This window comes from Gekko japonicus, unplaced genomic scaffold (genome assembly GCF_001447785.1).
Source record: "Gekko japonicus isolate JY-2015 unplaced genomic scaffold, Gekko_japonicus_V1.1 scaffold1662, whole genome shotgun sequence".
Taxonomy (NCBI): domain Eukaryota; kingdom Metazoa; phylum Chordata; class Lepidosauria; order Squamata; family Gekkonidae; genus Gekko; species Gekko japonicus.
Genome location: NW_015168099.1, coordinates 52,585 through 63,334, shown reverse-complemented (window position 1 = coordinate 63,334; position 10,750 = coordinate 52,585). Strand labels below are relative to the sequence as shown.

At 54.2% G+C, this 10,750-nt stretch overlaps 1 protein-coding gene across 1 annotated transcript in view; it reads left to right on the top strand.

The window, feature by feature from the left end:
- The window catches only part of DIS3L2 (DIS3 like 3'-5' exoribonuclease 2), a 364,836-nt gene that overhangs the window by 353,376 nt on the left and 710 nt on the right, over positions 1-10,750 (top strand). The window contains exon 21 of the mRNA XM_015414784.1: positions 3,187-3,288. Within this exon, the coding sequence (XP_015270270.1) occupies positions 3,187-3,288 (102 nt within the window). The remainder of the gene's footprint in view (positions 1-3,186; positions 3,289-10,750) is intronic.

Here is a 10,750-nt window from a genome sequence, read left to right as displayed (position 1 = left end):
CTCTTCTTCTTCTTCTTCTTCTTCTTCTTCTTCTTCTTCTTCTTCTTCTTCTTCTTCTTCTTCTTCTTCTTCTTCTTCTTCTTCTTCTTCTTCTTCTTCTTCTTTTTTCCCGGTAGTTGTTCCCCACAGTTCTTGCCCTTACTGTTCACCTTCCCTGGTTTGCCATTTGGGCTCTCCTTCTGCCTCAGCACTCAAGGGCTGTTTCGCCCAGACGCCAGGCGGGGGGGTGGGTGCGCGATTCCCCCGTCCTCCGTCTGCCCCTCAGTCAGAGGGATAATTACGCGATCGTAACAGCGCCATAAAACCGGGCCGATGCAGCGCGGGAAGCACTTTTGCCTCCCAGAATGAGGGAACAGGGGAAAGTCGGTTTTAATTTCACCTTTGGAAATGGTCGCTCGGAGACACGGGTGGAATTTCCTCTCCTCCTTGGCACCCGACACACGCAGCGGGTTCCTGCCGGTTGACAGGGTAGATCGTTTGCGATGGCGTGATCTCAAGGATCTCAAGGATCTCCGCGGGAGTCAGTGTTCCCTCTGAGCTGAGTTAGTGTGAGCTAGCTGACAGTTTTTTAGCCTCCGGCTCACGCATTTTCTTCTTCGCTCAGGAAGGATGGCTCCAGAGCAAACTGATTTAATGCAGTGGCCAAATCGCTCGCTCACAACTTTAATGCCAGGAGCTCACAACGTAGGATTTTGGCTCACGAGACTCCACAGCAGAGGGAGCATTGGTAGGAGTGTGTGTGTGTGTTAGAGGACTCCCTCCCTTTGTGAGAAGAGAGCTCAGTCTTTACCAAAGAGCTCTCTGAGACACCAAACACCCTTTACTGGTTTTCACTGATTTGTTGCCCTCACCCCTCCCTCTTTATCAGGAAAGAGCTTTGACCCATAAGTCCCTTGCCCCAGGAAAGTTGCTCTTTCAATGTAGATTTTTTTTTAATCTTCCCCTTTAAATACAGTGTAAACAGGGATGTCCCAAAAGCCCCTTGCGGTAAACTATGCCTAGTTCCATCTCTTTGAAACCAGAAGCTAGGGTTTCTTTGAATCCTCTGAGATGAGAGGGGCCATGGCTCAGTGGAAGAGCCTCTGCCTGGCATGCAGGAGGTCCCAGGTTCAATCCCCGGCATCTCCAGTGAAAAGGACCAGGCAGGAGGTGATAGGAAAGACCTCCGCCTGAGACCCTGGAGAGCTGTAAAGAGGGGCTGTGGCTCAGTAGAAGAGCCTCTGCCTGGCATGCAGGAGGTCCCAGGTTCAATCCCCGGCATCTCCAGTGAAAAGGACCAGGCAGGAGGTGATAGGAAAGACCTCCGCCTGAGACCCTGGAGAGCTGTAAAGAGGGGCTGTGGCTCAGTAGAAGAGCCTCTGCCTGGCATGCAGGAGGTCCCAGGTTCAATCCCCGGCATCTCCAGTGAAAAGGACCAGGCAGGAGGTGATAGGAAAGACCTCCGCCTGAGACCCTGGAGAGCTGTAAAGAGGGGCTGTGGCTCAGTAGAAGAGCCTCTGCCTGGCATGCAGGAGGTCCCAGGTTCAATCCCCGGCATCTCCAGTGAAAAGGACCAGGCAGGAGGTGATAGGAAAGACCTCCGCCTGAGACCCTGGAGAGCTGTAAAGAGGGGCTGTGGCTCAGTAGAAGAGCCTCTGCCTGGCATGCAGGAGGTCCCAGGTTCAATCCCCGGCATCTCCAGTGAAAAGGACCAGGCAGGAGGTGATAGGAAAGACCTCCGCCTGAGACCCTGGAGAGCTGTAAAGAGGGGCTGTGGCTCAGTAGAAGAGCCTCTGCCTGGCATGCAGGAGGTCCCAGGTTCAATCCCCGGCATCTCCAGTGAAAAGGACCAGGCAGGAGGTGATGGGAAAGCCCTCAGCCTGAGACCCTGGAGAGCCGCTGCCAGTCAGAGTAGACAATATTGACCTTGGTGGGCCAAGGGTCAGATTCAGTATGAGGCAGGTTCATGTGTTCTGGAGGGACTGTGGCTCAGTGGCAGAGCATAAGAACATAAGAGACGCCAATGTTGGATCAGGCCAAAGGCCCATCCAGTCCAACACTCTGTGTAACACAGTGGCCAGAAATACCAGTGCCACCAGGTGGTCCACCAGTGGGGCCAGGACAGTTTGGCTGGGGATCCTGGATCCTGGAGGGTTTTTGCCATCTTCTGGGCGTGGAACAGCAGTCACTGGGGTATGTGTGTGTGTGGGGGAGTATTCGTGAATTTCCTGCATTGTGCAGGGGGTTGGACTAGATGACCCTGGAGATCCCTTCCAACTCTACGATTTCAAGTGGGGGTTGGAGACATCCCAGAACCGCAACTGATCTCCAGGCTGCAGAGATGAGTTCCCCTGGGGGAAAATGGCCGCTTTGCAGGGTGGACTCTGTAGCTTTATACCTCATGGAGTCCCCTCCCCGAACCCCGCCCTCCCCAGGCTCCACCCACAAATCTCCAGGAAGTTCCCAGCCTGACTCCTGCCTGGCAGTTGAAGGATAATCATATGGAGCAGAGGTCCATCAGTGGCTATTAGCCACAAGGTATAGGTAGGGACTCTGGGGCAAGTGATGCTCTGTCTTCTTGGTGCTTGTGGGGGGGCAACAGTGGGAGGGCTTCTAGTGTCCTGCCCCCACTGCAGGACCTCCTGATGGCACCTGGTATTTTTGGCCACTGTGTGACACAGAGTGTTGGACTGGATGGGCCATTGGCCTGATCCAACATTGGCTTCTCCTATGTCCTTTTGATAAGCATATGGAGCAGAGGTCCATCAGTGGCTATTAGCCACAAGGTATAGGTAGGGGCTCTGGGGCAAGTGATGCTCTGTCTTCTTGGTACTTGGGGGGGGGGGGCCAACAGAGGGGGGGCTTCTAGTGGGCCCCACTGGTGGACCTCCTGATGGCACCTGGTATTTCTGGCCGCTGTGTGACAGAGAGTGTTGAACTGGATGGGCCATTGGCCTGATCCAGCATTGGCGTCTCTTATGTTCTTATGACGGTTTCACTGCACAAGAAATCTGCAAATCCTGCAGGCCAAGGCTCCGTCGGGCCATCAGAACGGCGTAGAAGAGGGCCTCTTCTCTACGTCGTTCCCAAATTATAACTAATCGGCTTTCCCTATAATCCCACGGGGTCGGCGTTTGGACACGGAGTTCTGCATTCCTCCGCATGACTGTCACTTCCCCGCCTCTCTGTTGTTTTTTTCCCTTGCAGGCTTTGCCGCTGGTGGGATTCCGTTTCCAGAAGGTGGGCAAGAAGCCGCAGCTGAGCCTGATCTGGGAGCCGGAGAACCCTGAGCAGGAGGCTCCGGAACAGGTAGAGTCCCCTCCCAAACCTAACCTTGCCAAGGGGAGCCGGACGGGTCGAGGTGCACTCCCCCTGATGTTGATGCCTAGGGTCCGTTCACACCACAAGAGTCATTTCGTGCTGCGAAGGAGGGCTCTTCTGCGGTCAGCTGAAGTAAAGGTAAAAGTCAAGGTTTCCCTTGCTCGAAAGCCAGTCAAATCCGACTCTAGGGGTGTGGTGCTCATCTCCGTTTCCAAGCCGAAGAGCCAGCGCTGTCCGAAGACGTTTCCCTGGTCACGTGCTCGGCATGACTAGACACCGAGGCACATGGGACGCTGTGACCTTCCCACCCAAGCGGTACTTGTTTATCTACTCGCAGTTTCTCGCTTTCGAACTGCTCGGTCGGCAGGAGCCGGGGCCAGAGACGGGCGCTCACTCCGTCAGGAGGCGCTCGGGTCTTGAACTGCCGAACGACCGACCTTCCAGTCTGCAGCTCAGTGACTTAGCCACTTGAGCCGCTGCAGCCCTCGGTCCGCTGAAAGGAGAGTTCAAACGGTAGCGTCACGTCTCCTCCCCGTGAAAGTCTGTCTAGTGTAGCGTAGGTCTATCGTCGGTCTACTCCCGTCCAGGCTGATTCTGCATCCATCTGTTTCCTTGCAGTTTCCCCACAGCCGGTTCGGGAGCTGAATCTCCCTCTACACCGCATGCCGCTTTCACTTTCTTTGTCTGGGAGCATTTGCCCAGGCTGGCCGCAAAGTGAAAAGCAGTGTGTACACTCCCCTCCCCCCAAGAATGGCTGATAATCTGCAATTGACTCATGAACAGCTGGTGAGAGAGAGAAGGAAGCAGTAAATTAAGCAAGAAGGGGATTTGGGGGGTGTTAGAGGGAGCTGCCCTAACATAACCACTAAATTTCGGCTGTCCACTTAAGCCCCGCAATCTCATTTTAAGTTTTAAATCGCCGCAAATCCAATCTCTTCTCCTTCTTTAAAAAGAGAACTATTATTTCACATAATAACAAAATTATGGGGGGGGGGGAATGAGCAATGGCTTTGGCTGGCCGCAAAGTGAAAAGCAGTGTGTACACTCCCCTCCTCCCAAGATAATCTGCAATTGACTCATGAACAGCTGGTGAGAGAGAGGAGGAAGCAGTAAATTAAGCAAGAAGGGCATTGGGGGTGGGGGGTTAGAGGGAGCTGGCCTAACATAACCACAAAATTTTGGCTGTCCACTTAGGCCCCACAATCTCATTTTAAGTTTTAAATCGCCGCAAATCAGATCTGGGAAAAGATACGTGAACAGCGCAGAGAATGCTGGAATGCGGATGGGGGGCTGACAGCGATGTAGTCCGGACTGGCTGTTAGAACAGTGTGGGCAAACGACAAGGATCCCGGACCCTCGCACGTTAGTGCGGGGGTCACTCAAAGTGTCGCTGCCCGCTCAGTCCCCACCCTGGAAGGCTCTCGTGCAATGGAACGTCTGCCCAGTCATTCCTTCGCTTGCTTCTTCCCCTCTTCAGCCGTCCAGACTGTATCTCAAAAAGGACATTGCAGAGCTGGGAAAAATACAGAAGAGGGCAACCAAGACTATTCAGGGGGTTGGAGCACCTTCCCTGTGAGTGAAGGCTGAAGAGTCCGGGACGACTTAAGGGGGGACATGATAGGGGTTTATAAAATGATGCACGGGGTGGAGAGTGTTGACAAAGAGACATTTTTCTCCCTCTCCCAAAAGACTAGAATTCGAGGGCATCCAATGAAACTGATGGGCAGTAGGTTCAGGATGGACAAAAGGAAAGACTGCTTTACACAGAGAGTGATTGAAATGTGGACTTTGCTACCGGAGGATGCAGTGATGGCCACAGGAATAAGCAGCTTGAAAAGGGGATTAGATAGATTCATGGGGGATAAGTCTATCAATGGCGACTAGCCATGGTGACTGAGGGGAACCTCCACATTCAGAGGTACTAAGTCTCTGGATCCCGGAGACAGGAGGCAACATCAGGGGAAGGCCTCGGCCTCTCTGCCCTGTTCTTGGCCTTCCAGAGGAACTGGTTGGCCACTTTGTGAGACAGGATGCTGGACTAGACGGACCACTGGTCTGATCCAGCAGGGCTCTTCTGATGTTCTTGTGAAGGCCTCGGCCTCTCTGCCCTGTTGTTGGCCCTCCAGAGGAACTGGCTGGCCACTGTGTGAGACAGGATGCTGGACTAGATGGACCACTGGTCTAACCCAGCAGGGCTCTTCCTGTGTTTTTAAAGAAGGCACTCCATCCCGCTGATGAGCCCAGTTCCTAGAGAGGAAACTCCAGATTGGGGGGGGGGAGAGAAGCAGAGGAAGAAGAAGAGGAGGAGGAGTTAGTTTTATGCCCCGCCCTTCGCTACCTGAAGGAGTCTCGGAGCAGTTTATAATCGCCTTTCCCTTCCCCTCCCCACAACAGACACCCTGTGAGGTGGGTGGGGCTGAGAGAGCTCTTTCGAGGACAGCTCTCAGAGAACAGCTCTGAGAGAACTTGTGACTGACCCAAGATCACCCAGCTGGCTTCCTGTGAAGGAGTGGGGAATCAAACCCAGTTTTCCAAATTAGTCTTCGCCACTCTTAACCCCTGCACCATGCTGGCTCTCAGAATGGCCACCTTCTGATCTGAGGCCATTGAGCATGATGCTGGGAGTGGTTCATAGTGGGGGCAACGCACCCTACCCGTGCTCAGGAACACCTTCGCATGTCCTTTCTTTGAATGTTCCAACACACCGGATCTTCGATCCAGTGACCTCAGGCACCAGTTAAGCCATTCCTTTGACCTCCTTTACATACCTACAAAGATGTTCCTATAGATCAGGCCCACAAAATCACAGAGGTGGGAAAGGCTGGTGAGAATTGAAATTCCACATTGACCACGGTTCTCCATGGACAGACCGTGGCCTCCCTCTTGACAGCTCTCTTTGCACTGGAACCGAGCGTGGGGTTGAATCAGTTCTGTTTTTGACGGGGTGTCCCAGTGAGGAACGTGACCGGGTGTCGCTGCAGGCTTTTTCTGTCTCAGCACATGCAGCTCGTGTGAGTCATCCAGCTAAAAGGCGATCTTCCTGCTTTCTCACGTGACCTGCCGGGTGCTAGATCCTCCCCGTTTCCGGCAACTCCAAAACCAACTAGCAGGGCGTTTGCTGGCCATGCAGGAAGTCCCAGGTTCCAAAACCACCAAGGCCGGGGAATTGGTGATAGAAGAAGAAGAAGAGATTGGATTAATACCCCACCCTTCACTACCCAAAGGAGTCCCAGAGCCCTGTATGCCCTGTTGTTGGCCCTCCAGAGGAAATGGTTGGCCATTGCATGAGACAGGATGCTGGACTAGATGGACCACTGGTCTGATCCAGCAGGGTTCTTCTGATGCCCTTATGAAGGCCTCAGCCTCTCTGCCCTGTTGTTGGCTGTCCAGAGGAACTGGCTGGCCACTGTGTGAGACGGGATGCTGGACTAGGCAGACCCCTGGTCTGACCCAGCAGGGCTCTTCTGATATTCTTATGAAGGCCTCGGCCTCTCTGCCCTGTTATTGGCCCTCTAGTCTAGAGGAACTGGCTGGCTACTGTGTGAGAGAGGATGCTGGACTAGAGGGACCCCTGGTCTGATCCAGCAGGGCTCTTCTGATGTTCTTACAGAGGCCTCGGCCTCTATGCCCTGTTGTTGGACCTCCAGAGGAACTGGTTGGCCACTGTGTGAGACAGGGTGCTGGACTAGAAGGACCACCGGTCTGATCCAGCAGGGCACTTCTGATGTTCTTAGGAAGGCCTCAGCCTCTCTGCCCTGTTGTTGGCCCTCCAGAGGAACTGGTTGGCCGCTATGTGAAACGGGATGCTGGACTAGAGGGACCCATACTGGTCTGATCCAGCAGGGCTCTTCTGAGGTTCTTATGAAGGCCTCGGCATCTATGCCCTGTTGTTGGCCCTCCAGAGGAACTGGTTGGCCACTGTGTGAGACGGGATGCTGGACTAGGTGGACCCTCACGGGTCTGACCCAGCAGGGCTCTTCTTACGCTGCCAGTCCAAGTAATCAGTGCTGACTTTGATGGACCAGGGATTTGGGAGAGAAAGTAGGGGTCAAATGCCTCAGAGCCCACCCTCCAAAACAGGCATTTTCTCCAGGGGAACTCACCTCTGTATTCTGGAGATCCATTGTGATTCTGGGAGATCTCCAGGCCCCCACCTGGAGGTTGGCAACCCAACTAGGTTCAGCGTCTGGCTTTCTAGAGCCTAGAGGACTTTCAGTCCCGTGTGTTGCCAACGGTACGCCTGCAGAGCCGCCTTGAAGGAGCCGGCCTTCCCGTTCCTCCTGGGCCTTTTCACTCCCTCAGCCTGACAGCAAAAACACACACACACCCCGCAACCCCTCCGAGCAGGAGGACAGGCGCTGGCACTCCCCCCACCCCCCGCTCTCCCAGAAGCCAGCGAGGCAGAGCTCGGCCTGGCCTGCGCGGCTTCCAGCCTTCTGTCCCCAGCAAATCTTTTTTTTCCTTCCCCTCTTGCAAAAGAAACACTCTCCATGAATCTTCCCCGCTCCCTAAGAAAACATGGGCAGCCCTCCAGCTGGTCGGGGTCCTAGATTTCGGAATCAATCACTCTCCAGCCCCCAGCCTGCCCTGAGCCAGACGTGCCTGCCCCGGAAGCCCTGCTGAAGCGCAAGAAAATGTCACCGTGACCTGTGAGGGCGATAGCAGGGAAACGAAGCCCGGTGCACATACGCCAACGCCCAGTACACATGCGCCAACGCACGCCCGGACCAGGCGCCCTCGGTCAGTCCTGCGAAACACAGGCCAGGGGAGCGGAGCTTGGCATCCGGACATCTGGCTCCACCACGTTCGGTACCGCTCGCTCCAGCTTGGGAACCTGCCCTCTGAATCGGCCGCTTGAAGAATAAATAGCTGTCGGGGAGGGGAGGGGGGTTACGGGCTGCCGGTGTGTCGTAGGAGCAGGCCAGGGGCCCCGAAAGCATCATATGCTGTGTTCAAGAGCATCATGCATCGAGACGTAGGAATCAATGCTCCCTCTAAGCTGTGAATTCTACTTTGTGAGCGACTGGCACTAAAGTGGTGAGCGAACGATTTGGCTGCTGCATAAATCAGTTTGCTCTGAAGCCATCCCTTCCTGAGCTAAGAAAAAATGTGTGAGCCGGAGGCTAAAAAACTGCAAGCTAGCTCACACTCAGCTTAGAGGGAACACTGGTAGGGGTATTCTTCTATCTGCCATGGTCATAGATCCAGAGGAGTTAGCCGTGTTAGTCTGTTGCTGCGAAACAGTAAAAAGCCCAGTGGCACCTTTAAGACTAACAAATTTTATTGTAGCATAAAACACAGCTCGTTTCATCAGATGCATGGAGGGTATGAAGAAACTGGCCAGAGATATGTTGGTGGTAAGGGGAGGGGGGAGGGGATGCAGAAAGTGCCATGTAAAGGCAAAGCAGCCACAGAAGTCATGAGAAAGGTTGAATGTGCAATCCAGGCTGGGTGCGTGGCTCGCACATGGCATTCAAATATTGCTGGACCAGATCCCGTAAGAACATCAGAAGAGCCCTGCTGGATCAGACCTGTGGTCCATCTAGCCCAGCATCCTGCCTCACACAGAGGCCAACCAGTTCCTCTGGAGGGCCAACAACAGGGCAGAGAGGCCGAGGCCTTCATAAGAACCTCAGAAGAGCCCTGCTGGATCAGACCAGTGGTCCCTCTAGTCCAGCATCCTGTCTCACACAGTGACCAACCAGTTCCTCTGGAGGGCCAACAACAGGGCAGAGAGGCCGAGGCCTTCTTAAGAACCTCAGAAGAGCCCTGCTGGATTAGACCAGTGAGGGTCCTTCTAGTCCAGCATCCTGCCTTCCTCAGTGGCCAACCAGTTCCTCTGGAGGGCTAACAACAGGGCAGAGAGGCTGATGCCTTCTCCTGATGTTGCCTTCTGGCTCTGAGATTCAGAGCGTCTCCCAGGGCTTCTTCCTGGAGGTTATTCCTGGACCTTTCTAGCCTAAATTCCTCCAAAAGTCTCTGCTCCCTTCTAGGAGGAAGGTGGAGATGAGGGAAGCTTGGCCATGCCATCGACTAGACCTATTAGCATTTGTGAAGGGCCGCGGTGGCTCAGAGGTTCAGACCAGTGGTCCATCTAGTCCAGAAGGTTGGTAGCTCAGCACTTCGAGACCCGAGTGCCGCATGAAGGAGGGAGCTCCCATCTCTGGTCCCAGCTCCTGCCAACCTAGCAGTTCGAAAGCAAGAAATTGCCAGTAGATCAATAGGCACCGCTTCGGTGGGAAGGTAACAGCGTTCCGTGCACCTCGGCATCTAGTCATGCCGGCATCTAGTCATGCCGGCCACATGACCACGGAAAGGTCTTCGGACAGCGCTGACTCTTCGGCTTGGAAAGGGAGATGAGCACCGCATCACTTTACTGGCTTTCAAGCAAGGGAAACCTTGACCTTTATTAGCAATTGTCCCGACTTCCACTGACTTTCTCCTCCCCAGCCTGTTTTCTGCCCAAAGGGGGGGGAAAGCTGTTTAAAAACTGTTTAAAAAACTGTTTAAAAGCCAAGTGGAGGTTTGGCTCATTTCAAACCTCCCAGGAAAAAACTACATTTCTTCACATCCTCTAAGGCAAGTGATCTCTGTAGTCTGGAGTTTGGTTGTAATTCCAGGGGACCTCCAGCCGCACACCCACCTGGGGCTTGGCAACCCCACCTGTGACCATGGAGAGCCAGTTTGGTGTCGTGGTTAAGTGCGCGGACTCTAATCTGGGAGAACCGGGTTTGATTCCCCACTCCTCCACATGCAGCTGCTGGCGTGACCCTGGGCCAGTCACAAGTTCTCTCAGAGTTGTTCTCTCAGGAGCAGTCCTCGAGAGAGTTCTCTCAGCCCCACCGACCTCACAGGGTGTCTGTTGAGGAGCCAGTTTGGTGTGGTGGGGGGGAGGCAAGAACGGTGTTGGCAGGCATCATGCCGCCCACAGGCAGCCAGTTTGGTGTAGTGGTTAAGTGTGTGGACTCTAATCTGGGAGAATCGGGTTTGATTCCCCACTCCTCCACATGCAGCTGCTGGATGACCTTGGGCAAGCCATAGTTCTGTCAGAGCTGCCCTTGAAAGAGCAGTCCTCGAAAGAGCTCTCTCAGCCCCACCTACCTCACATGGTGTCTGGTGTGTGGAGGGGAAGGGAAGGGAGTTTGTAAGCCGCTCTGAGACTCCTTTGGGTAGTGAAGGGCGGGGTATAAATCCAATCTCTTCTTCTTCTGTAGTGGTTAGGAGCGCAAATTCTAATCTGGGAGAACCAGGTTTGATTCCCCACTCCTCCACTTGCAGCTGCTGGTGTGACCTTGGGTCAGTCACAAGTTCTCTCAGAGCTATTCTCTCAGGAGCAGTCTTCGAGGGAGCTCTCTCAGCCCCATCTCCCTAACAGGGAGTCTGTTGAAGAGCCAGTTTTGTGTAGTAATTAAGTGGGCGGACTCTAATCTGGGAGAACTGGGTTTGATTC